This window comes from Carcharodon carcharias, chromosome 18, assembly GCF_017639515.1.
Source record: "Carcharodon carcharias isolate sCarCar2 chromosome 18, sCarCar2.pri, whole genome shotgun sequence".
Taxonomy (NCBI): Eukaryota; Metazoa; Chordata; class Chondrichthyes; order Lamniformes; family Lamnidae; genus Carcharodon; species Carcharodon carcharias.
Window position 1 is genome coordinate 1,321,982 of NC_054484.1, and position 21,079 is coordinate 1,343,060.

The 21,079-nt window shown below is 43.5% G+C and overlaps 1 protein-coding gene across 1 annotated transcript in view; it reads left to right on the forward strand.

Moving 5' to 3' along the window:
- The first annotated feature begins 639 nt into the window (after positions 1-639).
- pknox1.1 (pbx/knotted 1 homeobox 1.1) overlaps positions 640-21,079 on the forward strand; it is a 127,549-nt gene continuing 107,109 nt past the window's right edge. The window contains exon 1 of the mRNA XM_041211931.1: positions 640-663. Within this exon, the coding sequence (XP_041067865.1) occupies positions 659-663 (5 nt within the window). The 5' untranslated portion in view covers positions 640-658. The remainder of the gene's footprint in view (positions 664-21,079) is intronic.

Consider the following 21,079-nt stretch of genomic DNA (forward strand, 5'->3'; position numbering starts at 1 on the left):
TCTATGATCAGTTCTGCACAACATGAATTGGCGAAATAGTTGGGCGAATTGTTATAACCAGTTTTGACCAAGTTTTCCACATGCATGGGGAAAGACTCCACATTTGTGAAGGCCATACAGGACTTGCATAGCGATAGCAAAGCTGTGTCCTTGTGCTCATTTGACATTGCTAGCCTATTCACCAATGTTCCAGTTGAGAAAGCCATACGTATTTGTGCTGCAGCATTATATCATGGTGATGTAGACCCACCACCATTGTGTGAATCAGTATTCATTGAACTTATGTTCTCGGCAACTTGCGCAGTTGAGTTCATTTTAAATGACACCATGTATATCCAAATATATGGTCTTGCCATGGGATCCTCTCTTGGCCCAGCTCTCACAAACCTCTTTGTTGGGTTCCATCGATGGAATGACACCTAACCTCCTACCTCTCGTTTATTTCAGATGTGCGGATCTGCAGCTGCATGTAACAATTTCCTTACATGGCTTAATGTGCTCCATCCTGCGCTCAAATTCAACTTTGAAATGGAACAGTCAAATGAGCTCCCTTTCCCTGACGTACTAGTTGAGAAATCTGCCAGGGGTTCTCTACCACCGTCTATCACAAACCTACCTTCACTGGTCAATATATGCGTTGGGATTCTTACAGTTCGACATGCTGTAAGATTGGTTATATCAGCAACATTTTAAATAAGGCTCGAGCCATTTGCTCACCATGCAAGCTTGATGCTGAATTAGGGGCACCAGAAACATCCTGCAGGATAGTGACTACCCTGATCAGATCATTTCACTTTGTATATCTCTCAAACTCATGAACAAGCCCAAAGCTGTCACTTTTTGCCCTGAAAAGTGCCCAGTCTACCTCAGATTACTCTGGAGGGGCAAGGTATCTCAAAAATTTGAGCAGCAGGTGAAGCTAGTTGTTTCATGCTGCTACTATGCAGCAGTAACATGAGTGGTATTCGCCACTAACAGGATGCTGCCATCAAACTAAAAAGATGTTCTGCCAGTCACATAAATGAGTAATGTGGTAAATGAATTTCAGTGCCAGTGTGATGCTAGGTATGTAGGCGTACGACCCAAAGACTGGTGGATTGTATCAAACAGCATGTCCCAGCCGCTGTTCACAACGGGCAGGGCACAGACCCTACCCAACCAGCCTGAGCTTGAAAAACTCAAAACACAGTGTCCAATATTAGATGTCATTCTGCGATTGGACAGCATTTTCTAAATAATTCTCAATGCGCTAAGAATTACACTGACAACCAATTTAAGATTATCAGTCGTGCTCACAGTGTGGCACATTTGCGTGTACTGGAAGCTACATGTATTACTGCATAGGGCCCTGTTCTTTGCAGACAGAAAGAACATGTACATATATTACACCTGTTTCAGCTAAACAAAATAAGTGACAGCCATTTGCTGGCTCATTCCTCAGGGCAATGCCTTGACCAATCAGGGTCAACCTGGTTTAAATTTCAAACAATGTTTGGCAATTAACTGTCAGCCACCATCACTGGTGCATTCTCCATAGCAACGCCACTTGCCAACCAATCAGCACTCTCTTCACATACAGTATAAATTGGAAAAACTCAGCAGGTCTGGCAGCATCGGCGGAGAAGAAAAGAGTTGACGTTTCGAGTCCTCATGACCCTTCGACAGTTCTGTCGAAGGGTCATGAGGACTCGAAACGTCAACTCTTTTCTTCTCCGCCGATGCTGCCAGACCTGCTGAGTTTTTCCAGGTAATTCTGTTTTTGTTTTGGATTTCCAGCATCCGCAGTTTTTTTGTTTTTATACAGTATAAATTGTTGTTTTCCCCTTGTATTGGTATTCTTGAGTGTCCGGATGAGTGCAAAGAGGAAGGCTTAAACATGTCTCTTTTTTTCAGCAATACTCAAGTTCTGTACTACCAAACAATTAAATGTGTGACTTATAGGCATAGTTTGAAGTGGTGGTGTTTCCATGCATGTGCTACCCTTTTTCTTCTATGTGGGGTAGGTTGCGGCTTCTGGAAGGTACTGTCAAAGGAACTCTGGTGAGTTGCTACAGTGCACCTTGTAGATGGTACACATTGCTGCCACTGTGCGGTGGAGGGATGTGAATGTTTAAGGTGGTGAATAGGGTGCCAATCATTTGGGGTGCCAAAAAATTGTCCTTGATGGTGGCAAACTCTTTGGATGTTGTTGCAGCTGTACCTTTCCTGGGCAAGCGGACAGTAATCCAAGAGCACCTTGTATGTGGCGGGGAAGCTTAGGAAGTCAGGAGGAGTTACTCATTGCCGAATACCCAGCTCTAATATGTTGAAAGGAAAATACAGCAGATGCTGGAAATCTGAAATAAAAACAAAAAATGCTGGAAAAACTCAGGTCTGGCAGCATCTGAGAGAAACAGAGTTAATGTTTTGAGTATGTGTGACTCTTGAGAGCTAAAGAGAAGTAGAAATGTGATGGGTTTTATACTGTTTAAGAGGGGGTGGAGCAGGTAAAGCAAAATAGAAGGTCAGGGATAAGTGGGAGCTAAGGAGAGATTGGCAAAGATATCATGGATACAAGACAAAGTGAGTGTTAATGGTAGTGGTAAAGACTAAAGAAGGTGCTGATAGTGGCATAAAGGTAGGAGCTGAATGTGTTAATAGCAGAACAAGGGTCAGTGCTCAGTGAAAACACAACGCAAACTGGAGGAACAGCACTTCTTCTTATGATTAGGCACTTTACAGCCTTCCGGACTTAACATTGAGTTCAACAACTTCAGACCATGAACTCTCTCCTCCATCTTTAACTCTTTTTAAATCCAATTATTTTCTTTTTGTTTTTTAAAATTTTTTTATTTGTTTGTTTGTTTATTTATTTATTTATTTATTCAATTTTTTAATCCTTTTTCACTACACCCTTACAGCCCCCAGCCCCCCATCACAGGGATATCTGCCACTTGTTCTTATGTTGTGTTTTCACAGAGCACTGACCATTGCTCTGCTATTAACACATTTGGCTCTTACCTTTAAGCCACTATCAACACCTTCTTTAGTCTTTACTACTACCATTAACACTCCCTTTGTCTTGTGTCCATGACACCTTCGTCAATCTCTCTTTAGCTCCCACCTATCCCTGACCTTCTATCTTGCTCTGCTTGTTCCACCCCCTCTTAAACAGTATAAAACCCATCATGTTTCTATTTCTTTCGCTCTCAAGAAGTCATACAGACTCAAAACATGAATTCTGCTTTTCTGTCCACAGATCTGCTGAGCTTTTCCAACATTTTTTGTTTTTAGCTCTGATATGCTGTTGTAATCACATTATTTATGTGGCTGATTCAGTTAAGTTTCTGGTCAATTGTGATCACATGAGTGTTGATGGTGGGAGATTCGATGATACAAATATATTTGAATGTCAACAGGAGGTGGTTAGCGACTCTCTTTCATTGGAGATGTCATTTGCTGGCACTTGTATGGTGCATATATTATTTTCCACTTATCAGCCCAAGTCTGAATGTTGTCCAGGCCTTGCTGCATATGGAAATGGACAGCTTCAATATCTGAAGAATTGCCAATGAAACTGAACATTGTGTAATCCTCAGTAACATCCCCACTTCTGACTGCCTCCTAACTTAATATAATCTGCAAACTTGGATATACCAATCTTGGGCTTGCTGAGAGCACGTTTCCTGTGGTTGGGAAGTCTAGAACTAGTGGTCACAGTCTCAGAATCCCTTCATGGCCTCACCCTTCCCTATATCTGTAATCCCCTCTAGCCCCCCAACCCTCCAATGTACTACTAATTCTGGCTTGTTGAGCATTCCCAATTTTAATTGCTCTGCCACGATGGGCCGAAGGGCCTGTTTCTGTGCTGTACAACTCTATGACTATGACTATTGGTCCCTCTACCTTCAGCTGCCAAGGCCCAATGCTCTAGAATTCGCTTCCTAAACCTCTCTTTTTCTCCTTTAAGACACTCCTTAAGACTCTGACCAAGCTTTTGGTAATCTGCCCTAATATCACTTTATGTGGCTCCGTGTCAGGGTTTGCTTTTTAGTGCTCCTATGAAGCACTTGGAAGGTTTCTTGATGCTAAAGGTGCTTAAAAAAAGTTGTTGAATAAGGAGACAGCAATTTAAGGGCTAAGATGAGAAATTTCTTCACTCTTTTGGTTGTGGATATTTGGAATTCTATGGATGCTCAGTTCTTGAGTATATTCAAGACAGAGATAAATACATTTTTGGATACTAAGGGATAAGTGGTCAGTGCAGGAAGATGGAATTGAGGTAGATCAGCCATGATCTTATTGTATGGTGAAACAGGATCAAAGCGCCAAATAGTCTAATCCAGCTCCTATTTCTTATGTTTGCAGCAAAGCTGAGGCCTGAGAAGAGATCCCTGGGGCACACCACTTGTCACATCGTGTCAGTCAGAGGGTGTTCCTTTTATCCATACCCTTTGTCTCCTACCTCAACCAAATATCACCCTGCGTTACAAAGTTTCTCCAATTCCATGAGCTTTCATTTATGCTAACAATCACTTGTGTGGAACATTACCAAATTCATTCTGGAAGTCCATCTATAGCCATCTGTCAACCATGTTAGTGACTTTCTTAGAAAAAAATCAGTGACTATTCAGACATGTCCTACATTGCATAAATTCAAAATACCTCTTTGATCAGTTCCTAGTCCAAGTGCTGAGTCACTCTGCCCTTGCTGTACTTACTGTGAACTTTAGAGTGTAAGAAAGCTTTGGCTGCCCACCTATTTTATTTTTATCTCTTTATATCTCTGAAGCCTATTGGTGTGTTTCTCTACATTAAAGTCTGTCAATGTAGTAATTTTTTGCTGATTTATCCAACCTTGTACATGCTGTGGTAACAAAGCTGTAGCTTTAGTTAAATTTTTGTCAAAGTTTTTAATTAAGTATATAATAGGCTTGTTAACTAAACTGAGGCTCATGGATTAAATGGTCAATGTCTATGTGGGTATAAAATTGGTTAGGCAACAGAAAGCAGAGTGTAACGGTGAAAGGCTGCTTTTCAGACTGGAGGGAAGTATTCATTGAAGTTGCCTGGGGTTCAGTATTAGGATCACCCCTTTTTTTGATTTAGCAATGAACTGGACTTGGGTTTATAGAGCATAATTGCAATATTTTTAGGTGACACAAAACTTGGAAATGCAGTAAAGTGTGAAGGATACAAGAGACTTCAGGAGGACATAGACAGACTTGTGAAATAGACAGGCATATGGCAGATGAAATTTAACACAGAAATATGAAGTGATTCATTTTGGTTCAAAGATTGAGGAAATATATTATAAATGGTATACTTGTAAGGAAATGCAGAGACAGATACCTGGGACTATACATGGACAAATCTTGGAAGGTGGCAGGACAATTGGAGAAGGCTGCTAAAAAAGCATATTGGATACTGTATTTGACTTTATAGATGCATAGAGTACAAAATCAAGGACTAAAAACACAAAATGCAAAAAATACTTAGCAGGTCTAGCAGCATCTGAGGAGAGAGAAACAGTTAACGTTTGAGGTCGAGGACCTTTCATCAGAAGTTGAGCTAAATCTTTATAAAACACTGGTTAGACTTCAGCAGGAGTATTGTGACCAATTTTGTACACCATACTTCAAGAAGGATGGCAAAGCCTTGGACAGGGTGCCAAAGAAGTTTACCAAAATTGTACACGGTTGAAAGACTTAGTGTTGGGAAATAGAGATAGTTTAAGAGAGTTGCATTTGTGGGTGTTAGGGATGAGTTTCAGCTTTAAAGTGGCATCTGTCACTTGGTTTTAGAGTGTGGTGTGTCTGACCACAGGTCGCCTATTGGTTTACATGGACTGTACTTACTGTGAACATTAGAGTCTGAGATAGCTTTTGTAATTTGTGTTATCCTTACAAATCTGTATATATCTGTTAAGGTATAGTTGTGGGTGAAGGAGTATTGTAATATAGTTCCTCTTGTTGAATAAATGTTTTATTCTTTTGTTAAAAGTTCATCAGCTGACTCCTGTGACCCTGTTCAGTAGCCACCCTCCACGTATCCAAACAAATAAATAAAAGTTAGAATCTATCAAGCTGGGTTCCACCCTGGGATCAGGCTTGTCCAGGGGTAACCTCAGCTGGGATCATAACACTTAGTTACATGGAGAGACTAGAGAAATTGAGATTGTTGTTCTTGGAGCAGAGAAGATTGAAGGAAAATTCCATAGTGTTGAAAATCATGAAAGATTTTGATAAAGTAAACAAGGGGAAACTGTACCAGCAGCAGAATGGTCGATAACCAGGCGACACAGACTTAAGGTAAAAGGTAAGATTCAGACAGGCTGTGAGGCAGTGTTGTGATCTGGAATGCACTACAAAGAATTGTGAAACATCAGAAAGGGTACAGCACAGAAACTGGCCCAATGAGTCTGTGCTGGCACTTATTCTCCACTTGAGCCTCTTGCCATTCTTCCTCATCTCAGACTATCAGCATGATGTCTATTTCCTTCTCCCTTAATTTCTTAACAGGCTTCGCCTTGGTGTCCATAGTGTGTGCTCAATAACTCCCTATGGTAACAAGTTTCTCATTCTCACTACTCTGGGTAAATAAGTTTCTTCTGCCTGAATGAGCAGCGGAAGCAGATTCACTAGTAACTTTCAAACGGGAATTGGGTAGATATATGAAGAAAGAAAAATTTGCAGGGCTATGGGGAAAGAGAAAGGGAATGTACTTTATACTTCAGAAAGGATGTGAAAGTCCTTGAGAGGGTGCAGAGGAGATTTATCAGAATGGTTCCAGTAAGGGGGATGGGAGGGGGGTTAGTTACACTGTTAAATTGGAAAGGCTGGGATTGTTCACATTGAAGCAAAAGAGATTATGGGGAGATTTGATAGAGGTGTACAAAATTATAACAGGCTTAGATAAGGTAGACAAGGAAAAATTGTACCTATTAGCTGATGTACAAGGACTAATGGACACAGATTTAAGATATTGGGCAAGAGATGCACGGGGGAATGTGAGGTAAAAACATTTTTTACACATTGTGGTAATGTCATGGAAACTGTTGCCTCCGCAGGTAGTGAAAGCAGGCGATGAATGATTTCAAAAGGATGTTGGTTGAGCACTTGAGGGAAATAAATTTGCAGGGCTGCGGGGATAGAGCAGAGGAATGGAACTGACTGGATTGCTTTAGAGAGAGCCAGCATGGACTCGATATGAATACTTTGTGGTAACAGTGACTCAAAGAATGGAATTAATTGGGTAGTTCTTTCAAAGAACACAGTGAGCTGAATCTTCTTCTGTGCTGTATCATTCTGTGCAAAGGGTTCATTTTTTAAGTGGTACTAATTTTTGCTGTCAGGAACCTGTCTTGTCCGATTCCAATTAGCTGTTGAATGTCAAGCCCCTGAAAGGTAACTCGCTCCAAACAATAACAGTCTTAGTTAGAACTGGACTTCACTGGGAGAACTCACATGTATTTCCTGTCCTTTCAGACAACACAAACTATTGATGAGGTGACCTTTGCAATCAGCTCTACTATCAATTGCAACTGCCTGCTAATTCTAGATGTACTTTGTTTTATGAGTACTGTTTCATCTTCCCAGAGTTCTGAACACTTTGGATTTTCCCCAGAAACCAGCAATGGGTTTTAAAGCACTTGTTGTAACGCACTTAAAAGGGAATCTTTTTAAGGCACTCTTCCTGAAATATCCAGATTAATAAAGTTTTATGTCTCCCTCCTTTCTTGAATGGAGGAGTCACATTTGCTCTTTTCCAGTCTGATAGGATCTTTACAGAATCTGGGGAATTTTGGAAAATTTGAACCAATGCATCTACTATTTCAGTAGCCACTTCTTTTAAGACTGCAGGATGAAGGCCATTAGGACCTGGGAACTTGTCAGCTTTTAGTTAATAATTTTCTCAGTGTCCTTTCCCTGCTCATTGTAATTGTTTTAAGTTCCTCCCTCCCTTTCACCTCCTGATTCACAATTATTTCTGGGATTTTATTTGTATCATCTACAATGAAGACAGATGCAAAATCTGTTCAATTTATCTGCCATTTCCTTATTTTCCGTTATTACTTCTCCAGACTCTCTTTAGAATACTAACGCTCACTTTACATACTCGTTTTTCCTTTTTAAATACCTGTAGAAACTCTTACTACCTGATTTTATATTTCTAGCTCCCTGTCTCTCATACTTCAATTCCTCCCTCCTTATTAATCTTTTAACAATTCTTTTCTGTTCTTTGTATTCTATCCAATATTCTGACCTGCCACTCATCTTTGCAGAATTACACACCACTTCTTTCAATATGATACTATCTTTAACTTCCTAAGTCAGCCATGGGTGATGCATCCTTCCCATAGAATCTTTCCACTGGAATGTACCCTTTTCTGAGTATTCTGAAATATTTCCTTAAATGCTTGCCATTGTATCTCTGATGACCTATCCCTTAACCTAATTTCCTGTTCACTTTAGCTAGTTTTGTCTTCATGCCCTTTTAATTGCCCTTAAGCTTAAAACACTAGTCTTAGATTCACTCCCCTCTACCCCAAACTGAATGTGAAATTCAATTATATTATGAACACTTCTGCTTGGGGGAGGGGGGTGCCTTCACAATGTGGTCATTAATCCTGTCTCATTGCACATTATCAGGTCCAGTATAACCTGTTCTCTGGTTGGTGCTGGAACATGCTGCTCTAAGAAACTGTCGCAAAAACACTATGAACTCACCAACCAGTCTATCTTCGCCAATTTGATTTATCCAATCTATATGTAGAATTAAAAATAATCACCTCCTTTCTCATAAGCCCCCATTATTTCTTCCTGTTTACCCCATCCTAGAGCGTGGTCACTGTTAGGGGGTCTATAGACCGCTCCCACAAGTGACTTCTCACCTTTACTATTTCTCATCTTGATCTGCAGAACTAAGGTCATCTCTCTATTATAGTAACGTCATCCTTAATTAACAGAGCTAACCCTCCACCTTTTCCTAGTTCCTAGTCCTTCCTAAATGTCATGTACCTCTGAATATTCAGGTTCCAATCTATGTCATCCTGCAGCCATGTCTCTAATGGCTATCAGATCATACAAATTTATTTCTAATTGTGCTGTCAATCCATCTGTTTGTTATGAATGCTACCTGCGTTCAGATACAGAGGCTTTAGTTCTGTCTTTTTACTATTTTTGTAACCTCTAGCCTTATCTGCTGGTGCACTCTTAGGTTTGTACACTCTGTCCCTTCCTGCCATGTTTAAAGCCCTCTCTGCTGCCCTAGATAAATAACTCACCAGAACAATGGTCCCAGCACAGCTCAGGTGAAGACAGTTCCAATCGTACAGCCCCCAGTACTGTTGCCAGTACCCCATGAATCGAAACCCATTTCTCCCAAACCAATCTTTGAGTCACACATTCAACTCCCTAATCTTATTACCCTACACTAATTTGCTCATGTCTTGGATAATAATCCAGAGATCATTACTTTTGAGATTCTGCATTTTAATTTAACTCCTAGCTGCTATCAGCACTCTCTTCTCGTACAGTATAAATTGTTGTTTTCCTTTTATAATGGTATTCTTGCAAAGTGTCCTGATAAGTGCAAGACGCAAAGCTTCGACATGTCTCTTTTTCAGTAATTGTAGGAATACATACTGCCAACAAATTCAATAATTTGATCTGGGGAATGAAAAGAAACATTTCCTGGCATCTCTGACTTTTATGAATTAATAATAATCCCCTCTATTTCCCTTATGATATTATAATTACAGAGCTGGAAGGCCAGCCTGTAAGATTGTGAAGTCCTGCTTTGTAGCATCCAATTGTTTCTTAAATAAAAAATACAGAGAGGTTCAAGTTAGGTTTGGAATGCATGTGTGTTACAGGTGCAAATAGCCACATGGGAATACTATGTATTACATAACATAAGAATGGGAGCCAGAGTAGACCATATGGCCCCTTGAACCTGCTCTGCCATTCAGTCCAATGATGACTGATCTTTTGCTTCAACTTCACTTGCCCCCATACTCCTCATATCCCTTGACCAGGATTTTCCAGCCTCGTCATGGCAGGGCCAATGTGAGCGATGCAGTGGCCCAACCAAAAGTCCATTGACTTTCGGCTAGGCCAGATGATCCAGGAGTTGGGCGGGGCTGGAAAATCCCACCCCTTTATTCCCTTAGAGATCAAAAATCTATCTGTCCCAGCCTTGAATATTTTATGAAAGATCTACAACGTTCTGGCGTAAACAATTCCAAAGATTCGCAACCCTCGGAGTGAAGAAATTTCATCTTATCTCAGTCCTCAGTGATTGACCCCTTTATCCTGAGGTTGTTGCTCCGTGTTCTAGATTACCCAGCCGGGGGAAAGAATCTCTCAGCGACCAAAACTACGTAGTTTTCCAAGTGTGGTCTCACCAAAGCTCTGTACAATTGTAGCAAGACTTATTCTTGTAATCCAACCTCCTTGTAAATAAAGACCAACATGCCATTGTCTTCGTATTGCTTGCTTTATCTGCATGGTAACATTCTGTGTTCCTTGTACGAATATAGTAAAGTCTCTCTGAACAAATGAATCAACACTTAGAAGTTGCATGCCTTTTAAAATATATTCTGCTTTTCTGTTTTAACTTCCAAGTAAATAACTTAGCACTTCCCTACACTACACTCCCTCTGCCACCTTGTTGCCCACTCACTTAACCTGTCTATATCTCCTTGCAGCCTCTCTGTGCCCTCACCTACCTTTGTATTGTATTGGTGACAACAGAGACCTAGCTCAAAAAAGAGCTAATTTGGATACTTTATATTCCCGGGTACAAGGTTATTCCGGAATGATAGGGAAGGAGGGGTGTGAGGTAGCAGTTTTGATTCAGGAAAACATTACAGTATTAGAAAGAGATAATGCCCTTGAAGATCAAAGGCAGAATTTGTTTGGTGCAATTAAGAAACAGTAAAGGAGGTTTTACACTACCTGGTGTACTCTACAGGTCATCAAATAGTGGGAACAAGATAGAGGAAAAGCTTTGCGAGGGAATTGCTGAGAAGTACATGAACTATCGTGGTAAACACCTCATTGTTCAATTATGTCCAAGCTGTAAGTGGGCCCTCTCATGAATCTGATGCAAGATTGGTATGACTGCCTGCAGAATGGGCAGTTCAAATTTCTGCTTTGCAGACTATCTCTCTTGGGAAAACACTGCAGCCGATTGACCCATGTGGAGGCAGGCACTGAAATTTGGTTGAGCATATCTCAGGGAACATCTATGCCAAATTCACAACATCCAGTATGCCCAGAGAAAAGCCTGATATGGCGCAACTTTTTATTTTATTTATTCATGGGATATGGGTGTTGCTGGCTAGGCCAGCATTTATTGCCCATTCCTAATTGCCCTTCAGAAGGTGGTGGTGAGCTACCTTCTTGCCTTCTTATTGCAGTTCAAAGAAGGTTGACTAGATTAATACAAGGATTAGGCGAGTTATCTTATGAGGAAAGGCTGGACAGGCTAGGCTTATATCCACTGGAGTTTAGAAGAGGAAGAGGTGACTTAATTGAAACCTTTAAGAACCTGAGGGGTCTTGACAGGGTGGATGTGCAGAGGATGTTTCCTCTTGTGGGAGAATCTAGAACTAGGGGTCACTGTTTAAAAATAAGGGGTTGCCCATTTAAAACAGAGATAAGGCGAAATATTTTTACTCAAGAGCATTGTGATTCTTTGGAATCTCTTCCTCAAAATGGTGGTGGAAGCAGAGCCTTTGAAATCTTTTTAGGCAGAGCTAGATAGATTCTTTATTAGCAAGGGGGTGAAAGGTTATCGGTGGTAGGCAGGAGGTAAAATCAGATCAGCATTGACCTTATTGAATGGCAGAGCAGGCTGGAAGGGTCTGGTGGCCTATTCCTGCTCCTAGTTTGTATGTTCATATGTTCTTGAATGCTGCAGTCCCTGTGGTGTAGGTGCACCCACAGCGCTGTTAAGAAGGGAGTTCCAGGATTTTGACCCAGTGACAGTGAAGGAACGGTGACATATTTCCAAGTCAGGATGGTGAATAACTTGGGGGCAACTTCCAGGTGGTGGTGTTCCCATCTATCTGCTGCCCTTGTCCTTCTAGATGGTAGTGGTCGTGGGTTTGGAAGGTGATGTCTAAAGAGTGTTGGTGAGTTCCTGCAGTGCATCTTGTAGATGGTACACTACTGTGCGTCGGTGGTGGAGGGAGTGAATGTTAGTGGAAGGGGTGCCAATGAAGTAGGTTGCTTTGTCCAGGATGGTGTCAAGCTTCTTGAGTGTTGTGGGAGCTGCACTCATCCAGACAAGCTGAGAGTTTTTTTTATTCATTCACGGGATGTGGGCTTCGCTGGCTGGGCCAGCATTTATTGCCCATCCCTAGTTGCCCTTGAGAAGGTGGTGGTGAGTTGCCTTCTTGAACTGCTGCAGTTCCTGTGATGTTGTGGGGAGTATTCCATCACACTCCTGACTTGTGCCTTGTTGATGGTGGACAGGCTTTGGAGAGCCAGGAGGTGAGTTACTCACCACAGGATTTCTAGCCTCTGACCTGCTCTTGTAGCCACAGTATTTATATGGCTGGTCCATTTTAGTTTCTGGTCAGTGGTAACCCCCAGGACGTTGATAGTGGGGGATTCAACGAGGGTAATGCCATTCAATGTCAAAGGGCGCTGGTTAGGTTGTCCCTTGTTGGAGGTGGCCATTACCTGACACTTGTGTGGTGTGAACTTTACTTCCCACTTGTCAGGCCCAAGCCTGGATATTGTCCAGGTCTTGCTGCATTTGGACATGGACTGCTTCAGTACCTGAGGAGTTGCAAATGGTGCTGAACGTTGTGCATCAGTGAACATCCCCACTTCTGAACTTATGAATGAAATAGAGTTATTGATGAAGCAGCTGAAGATGGTTGGGCCTCGGACACTACCTTGAGGAACTCCTGCAGTGATGTCCTGGAACTGAGATGACTGACCTCCAACAACCAGAACCATCTTCCTTTGTGCTAGGTGTGACTCCAACCAGCAGAGAATTTTCCCCCGATTCCCATTGACTCCAGTTTTGCTGGGGCTCCTTGATGCCACACTCGGTCAAAGGCTGCCTTGATGTCAAGGGCAGTCGCTCTCACCTCATCTTGGGAGTTCAGCTCTTTTGTCCATGTTTGAACCAAGGCTGTAATGAGGGCAGGAGCTGAGTGGCCCTGGCAGAGCCCAAACTGGGCATCAGTGAGCAGGCTATTGCTCAGCAAGTGCCGCTTGATAGCACTGTTGATGACCCCTTCCATTACTTTCCTGATGATGGAGAGTAGACTAATGGGGCGGTAATTGGCCGGGTTGGATTTGTCCTGCTTTTTGTGTACAGGACACATCTGGGCAATTTTCCACATAGCCGGGTAGATGCCAGTGTTGTAGCTGTACTGGAATAGCTTGGCTAGGGGTGTGGCAAGTTCTGGATCACAAGTCTTCAGTACTATTGCTGGAATAATGTCAGGGCCCGTAGCCTTTGCAGTATCCAGTGCCTTCAGCCATTTCTTGATATCGTCTGGAGTGAATTGCATTGGCTGAAGACTGGTACCTGTGATGCTGGGGACCTTCGGAGGAGGCCGAAATGGATCACCCACTCAGCACTTCTGGCTGAAGATTGTTACAAATGCTTCAACAAGCAACAACCTCAACAAAAACTGTTGTGATCATGGAAGACTTTAATATTGAAAGGTGCAGCAGTCATGTTAAGGGCAAAGAAGGGGAGGAATTTCTAAAGTGTGCACAGAAGAATTTTCTTGGAGAAGTATTTCTTCTTACCCATTACAGTCTTGGTTCAAACATGGACAAAAGAGCTGAACTCCTGAGGTGAGGTGAGAGTGACTGCTCTTGACATCAAGGTCGCATTTGACCGAGTGTGGCATCAAGGAGCCCTAGGACAACTGGGGTCAATGGGAATCAAGGGGAAAACTCTCCACTGGTTGGAGTCATACCGAGCACAAAGGAAGATGGTTGTGGTTGTTGGAGGTTGGTCATCTCAGCTTCAGGACATCACTGCAGGAGTTCCTCAGAGTACTGTCCTCGGCTCAACCATCTTCAGCTGCTTCATCAATGACCTTCCTTCCATCATAAGGAATGTTCGCTGCTGGTTGCACAACATTGAATTCCACATGCAACTCTTTGGGGAATGAAACAGTCTGTAATTGCACGCAACAAGACCTGGGCAACATTCAGATTGTGCTGATAAGTAACAAGTGGTAAGTAACACAAATGACATTTGAAATGAGTGTCTATCCAAGTCCGTTTGATATTCGTTGGCATTACCTTCACTGAATCCTCCACCATTGACATTCTTAAACATTCACTCCCCCAACACCGATGCACAGTGGCAGCAGTGTGTACCATTTACAAGGTGCACTGCAGAAATTCATCAGCACCTTCCAAACCTGCAAACTCTATTGTCTAGAAGGATAAAGGCTGCATGTTTTTGATTATTTGTTCCCAGGATGTGGGCATCACTAGCAAGGCAGTATTTATTGCCCATCCCTCCACCGATCTACGGATCCTCTGCAGATTTCAAACAGTTCCAGTGATGACATATTGTAGCTGACCTTTCTTCTCATGTTGGCATGGAAGGAGAGCACTGAGTAGCATTGCCAGGGAGACAGCACTCTTCAGTAGCCTAAATTGACCATCTCTGCTCACCTGATTGAATGCCTTGGTGAGGTAGATGAAAGCAATGTACAGTGGTCTACTTCGTTCATGGCATTTCTCTTGCAGCTGCTGAACTGAGAAGATCAGATTGATTGTGGATCTTCCGGTTCTGAAACCACTCTTGGGTATGGGATTTTTTTTCATTCGTTCATGGGATGTGAACACTACTGGCAAATCCAGCGTTTATTGGGCATCCCTGATTGCCCTTGAGAAGATGTTGGTGTGCTGCCTTCTTGCATTGCTTCAGTCCATTTGTGCAAGCGTTATTTGGGAGAGAGTTTCAAGATTTTTATGTAGTGACAGTTAAGGAACAACTATATGGTTCCAAGTCAGGATGGGGTATGACCTGGAGGAGAAATTGCAGGTAGTGGAGGAAAGCAAGGTAGAGAGATGGTGAGCTGTAGGGAGGATTTTCCAGAGCTTGCAGCTCAGGCAGCTGAAGGCAGAGCTACCAATACTGAAGATTAAAATTGGGGATGCTCCATAGGCCAGAATTAGAGGAGTGCAGATATCTTGGAGGAGATTACAGAGATAGGGAGGGGCAAGACTTTGGAGGGATTTGAAAACAATGTTGAGACTTTTGAAATTAAGGTTTTGCTTGACCAGGAGCCAATGTCAGTCAGTGAGCGCTGTGGTGATGGGTGAATGGGACCTGGTTCAAGTTAAGACATCGGCTGCAAAGTTTTGGATGGCCTCAAGATTATGGAGGGTTTTCTTTTTCTTCTTTTGTGGAAATATGGTGGTGAGCTGCTGCCTTGAACCATTGCAGTCCATCTGTTTTGACTTTTCTGTCATGGTCTGGTATAGCTAAGTGACTTGCTCGGCCATTTCAGAGGGCAGTTAAAATTCAACCACATTGGCCCGGAAAATCCTGGCCATTGTTGTGAGTCTGGAGTCACACGTAGACCAGACTAGGTTGGACGGCAGATTTCCTTCCCCAAAGCAATTTAACGAACAAGATGGGTTTTTACTATCATTAATGTTAGTTTCGTGGTGAGTATTACTGAGACTAGCTTTCAATTCCAGATTTATTCATTCATTGAGTTTAAATCCCACCAGCTTCCGAGCATTAGTCTGGGCCTCTGGATCACTAGCCAGTGACATTCCCATTATGCCATCATCTCCTTAGAATGTGGGAGACCAGCTAGGAGTGTGTTGGAATAATCAAAGCTGGAGCTAATGGAGTCAAGAATGAGGGTTTCAGCAGCAGATGAACTGAGACAGGGTGAAGATGGGTGATGATATGGAGGTGGAAATATCCAACCTTACTGATGGTGTGGATATGAGGTCAGAAACTCGTCTGAGGATAAAATGTGACACTGCGGCAGGACTGAATCAGGAAGCTGTTCTGTCTCGGCTCTCTGCTATTTTACCAGCTCCCAGCCTGTCGCTCTGGGACCAGTAAAATTCCACTGATTATCTCTGTAAATGGCCCACTGTTCTTCTATATCATATCTTGGTCCTAATACTTCAAAGAACACACTGTTATTGTCCTTTTATATTTTCTATTATATTCCTCTCATGTTCCCACTTTGATCCTTATCAGTTTTTTGGCTGGTTACTGTCATGTTTCTTGCTATCATGTTCCCCATCCTGTCTTTCTCCATAATGCAATCATAACCTCCCTCTTCATCTACATCACTCTTCCTCATCATTTGGATGCTTGGCATGTTTCTGGAATAAACTGCCTCTGAAGTGTAAAAACAAAATCTTCAAAAACTAATTTTCTCTCCATATTGTAGAAAGAGAAAGAGATTTACAGCACACAAGGAGGCCGTTTGGCCTATCTTGCCCTGCCAACACAAAAAGATCTATCCAGCCTTATCCCAACTTCCAGCTCTTGGTCCGTAGTCCTGTAAGTGATGGCATCTCAAGTATATCCAAGTATTTTTAATGTAAAAATTATGATGAGGGTTTCTGCCTCTCCCACCCTGTCAGGCAGTGAGTTCCATCGCCCTTTCAGTGAAAACATTTTTTTTTTCAATCTTTTTTTTACTCATTCATTGGATGTGGGCTTTGCTGTCTAGCTCAGCATTTATTGCCCATCCCTAGTTGCCCTTGAGAAAGGTGGTGGTGAGCTGCCTTCTTGAACAGCTGCAGTCCATGTGGTGTAGGTACACCCACATTGCTGTTAGGGAGGGAGTTCCAGGATTTTGACCCAGTGACAGTGAAGGAATGGCGATATATTTCCAAGTCAGAATGACAAGTGATTTAGAGGGGAACTTCCAGATGGTGGTGTTCCCATGTGTCTGCTGCCCTTGTCCTTCTAGATGGTAGTGGCCATGGGTTTCTCCTCAACTCCCCTCTAATTGTTCTACCAGTTACTTTAAATCTCTGTCCCCTGGTTACTGACCTCTTTGCTAAGGGAAATAAGTCCTTCCTATCCACTCTGTCAAGGGCTGGTATAATTTTATAAACCTCAATTAAACCTCACTTCAGTCTCCTGTGCTCTAAAGAAAACAACTCTTTTGAATATTTTTAAGGCAGAGCTGGATAAATTCTTGGTAAGCAAGGGGGTGATAGGTTATTGGCGGTAGGTGGGATGCAGATTTCAGGTTATTATCAGATCAGCCATGATCTTATTAAATTGCGGAACAGGCTTGAGAAGCTGAATGACCTACTCCTGCTCCTTGTTCATATAAAATTTTCCCTGATCGCTTAGATTCTCCATTCTTAGCACGTACTTGTAAATCTTCTCTGAACCCTCCCTAATGTGATTACATCCTTCCTGTAATGTGTTGACCAGAGATTTATGCAGTACTCTAGCTGCAGCCTAACTAGTTTTATACAGTTCTAGCATAACTTCCCTGCTCTTGTGTGCAGCTATATTTGGTGATGCCACAACTGCAGAGTATGCATTCCCCACCCATGTGCAGTTTCAGTGCATTTATAATATAATCCACAAAACCTTACTATATCGCCAATAGTCTTTCTCCATCCCCACTATGTTTAATCACCAATGCTTGGAACCTCAAGCAGAAAGTGTGAAAGGCAGCAGCTCAGATCTTGACCTCAGGGAACCTGGGCCTGTGAGACATTGACCGGGAAGTCAGTCACCCTCACCTTGAGCCACCCACACTGGACCCAGAGCCGCTGCTGCGGGTCACATGGAGCACATGGGATTGGGGGTAATGTACTGGTATGGATTCAGAATTGGTTAACAGGCAGAAAACAGAGAGAAGGAATAAATACGTCATTCTCAACTTGGCAGGCTGTGACTAACAGGGTACCGCAAGGATCAGTGCTTGGGCACAAGCTATTCACAATCTATATAAATAATTTGGATGTAGGGACCAAATGTAATATTTCCAAGTTCGCTGATGACACAAAACTTGGTTGGAATGTTAATTATGAGGAGGATGCAAAGAGGCTTTAAAGGGATTTGGAAAAACTAAGTGAATGGGCAAGAACATGGCAGATGAAATATAACATGGGGAAAAATTTTCCCCCCGTTGGGGGGGAAGTTCAGGACCGGGCACGTGCAGGCATGTCTTCAATCGGCGCCCCTGATTGGGCCAATTAAGGCCTGCCCATCGTGACGTCCGCCAGGAAGTGCTATGCGCTACGTGAGGAGGGGGGGGGGATTCCCTCAGCCGAGAGTGTGCTCCTTTGCGCATGCGTGTGAAGGAGCGCATTCATCCCCCTGAGGCTAAGTGCTGCCTCAGGTGGATCGGTGCCAAATTTAAGAATGGTCAATGGACAAAAATAAAATTTCCCTGACATGTCCCCTCATGTGACACTATCGCATAAGTTGGGACTTGTCCATCACTTTTAATTAAACTTATATTAAATTTTTAAAAACCCTCATGAAACCCCATCCTGCCTGTAGATGAGGTCTGATGCTTTTTCTAATTCCCGCCAGGTCTCCCGGCCTCCCGCCAGCCTTAAGGTTGGACGGGCAGGTCCTTTAGGCACTTCAATTAGCTTTTAAATGGCCTCAATAGGCCGTTGACAGGTCAGCGGGTGCACAACTGATTCGGCTGTACCCCCACCCACCTAAAAATGGAAATGACGCAGGGCAACGTCGGGAGTTCCGCCCGACATCATCCCGTGTCATTTTACACGTTGGCGAGTAGGCCCCGCCCCCAGGCCCCACCCCTGGGCCCCGCCCCCCACCCCGAGCCCTGCCCTCCTGCTCGCCGACCTCAATATCCTACCCCTAGAAAATGTGAAGCTGTTATTTAGGTAGGAAGAACAGAAATGCAGAGCTTCTCTTCAATGGGGAGAGATTGGGAATTATTGAAGTCCAAAGGGATCTGGATGTCGTTGTTCACGAGTCACTGAAAGCTAACATGCAGGTACAACAAGCAATTAGAAAAGCAAATGGTACGTTGGCCTTTATTGCAAGGGGATTTGAGTACAGGACTAAAGATGTCTTGCTGCAATTGTACAGAGCTTGGTGAGACCCCACCTGGAGTATTGTGTACTCCTTATCTAAGGAAGGATATATTTGTCACAGCGAGAGTGCAACGGAGGTTCACCAGACTAATCCCTGGGATGGTGGGATAGTCTTAGGAGAGATTGAGCAGATTTGCCTGTTTTGTCTAGAGTTTAGAAGAATGAGAGGTGACAAAATTCTTACAGGGCCTGACAGGATAGATGCAGGAAGGATGTTTCCCCTGGTTGGGGGGAGCTGGGGTGGTGTGGTCAAGAACCAGAGAGCACTGTTTCAAGATGAGGAGGAATTTCTTCTCTCAGAGGGTGGTAAATCTTTGGAATTCCCAATCCCAGAGGATTTTGGAGGCTCAATCATTATGTCCACGTCAGAGATCGATAGATTTGTAGATATTAAAGATATAAAGGAACATGGGGATAGTGTGGGAAAAGGCATTGAGGTAGTAGATTAGCCACGATCTGGTTGAATGGGGGAGTAGGCTCAAGGGGCTGAATAGCCTACACCTGCTCCTAATTCCTGTGTCACACAGAGTGAGGGAGGGAACAGCAGCCGGACACCCTCAAGACCCCCTCACCTCAGTCTCTTGTGCCCAACCTCCTTGTCATCAATTCCCCAGCATCGATATTCTAACCCTTGCCCAATAAAAGATAGAATCCTGCATGCCTTTGCGTTCGCACTGGCATTCGCACTCACCCTTGCTTTCGCCCTCTCATTCACCTTCCCATTTGCCCTCTCATTTGCCCTCTCGTTCACCTTCCCATTCACTTGTTACCTTCAGGGATCTGTGGACACGCACACTCCTGTTTCTCTACACTTCTCGGTATCCTACCACTTATTGTGTATACCCTTCATTGCTTGTGCTCCTCAAATGCGTTACCTCACATTTCTTCCTTAGAAATAATTCCTCCTATTTTGTTGGTTTCATGCAGCATTGAAGCACTCCCCGTTCAATGGATCCTTTTACCCACCTCCAATATTCTCCCTCCAACTGGACCACTCCCTCTGGATCCTTACCTTCTCTTGATCTTTTCATTGAGAACTGTCGGCGTGACATTAGTTGCCTCAATTTCTCTGCTCCTCTCACCCATTCTAATCTGTCTCTCTCTGAACTTACTGCACTCCATTCTCTCAGGTCCCACCCCAACATTGTCATCAACCCCGCTGACAGGAGTGCTGCTGTTGTTGTCTGGCGCACTGACCTCTACCTCGCGGAGGCTGAGCATCAACTCACAGACACTTCCTCCTACCTCTCCCTGGACCATGACCCCACCACTGAACATCAAGCCATTGTTTCCAGGACTGTCTCTGACCTCATCTCCTCTGGAAATCGTCCTCCCACAGCTTCCAATCTGATAGTCGCCCAACCTCGGACTGCCCGCTTCTACCTCCTACCCAAAATCCACAAACAGAACTGTCCTGGCAGACCGATCGTGTCAGCCTGTTCCTGCCCCATGGAACTCATTTCTTGTTATCTTGACTCCCTTCTCTCTCCCCTTGTCCAGTCCCTTCCCACCTACATCCGTGATTCCTCTGACACCTTACGTCACATCAACAATTTCCAGTTCCCTGGCCCCAGTCGCTTCCTCTTCACCATGGACGTCCAATCCCTCTACACCTCCATCCCCCACCAGGATGGTCTCAGGGCCCTTAGCTTCTTCCTCGAACAGAGGCCCGAACAATCCCCATCCAACACTACTCTCCTTCATCTGGCTGAACTTGTTCTCACACTGAACAATTTCTCCTTTAACTCCTCTCATTTCCTCCAAATAAAAGGTGTGGCTATGGGTACCTGCTTGGGCCCCAGCTATGCCTGTATCTTTATGGGGTATGTGGAACATTCCTTGTTCCAGTCCTACTCCGGCCCCCTCCCCCAACTCTTTCTCCAGTACATCGATGATTACTTCGGTGCTGCTTCATGCTCTCGTCGGGACTTGGAAAAATGTATTAATTTTGCTTCCAATCTCCACCCCTCCATCATTTTCACATGGTCCATCTCTGACACTTCCCTTCCCTTCCTTGACCTCTC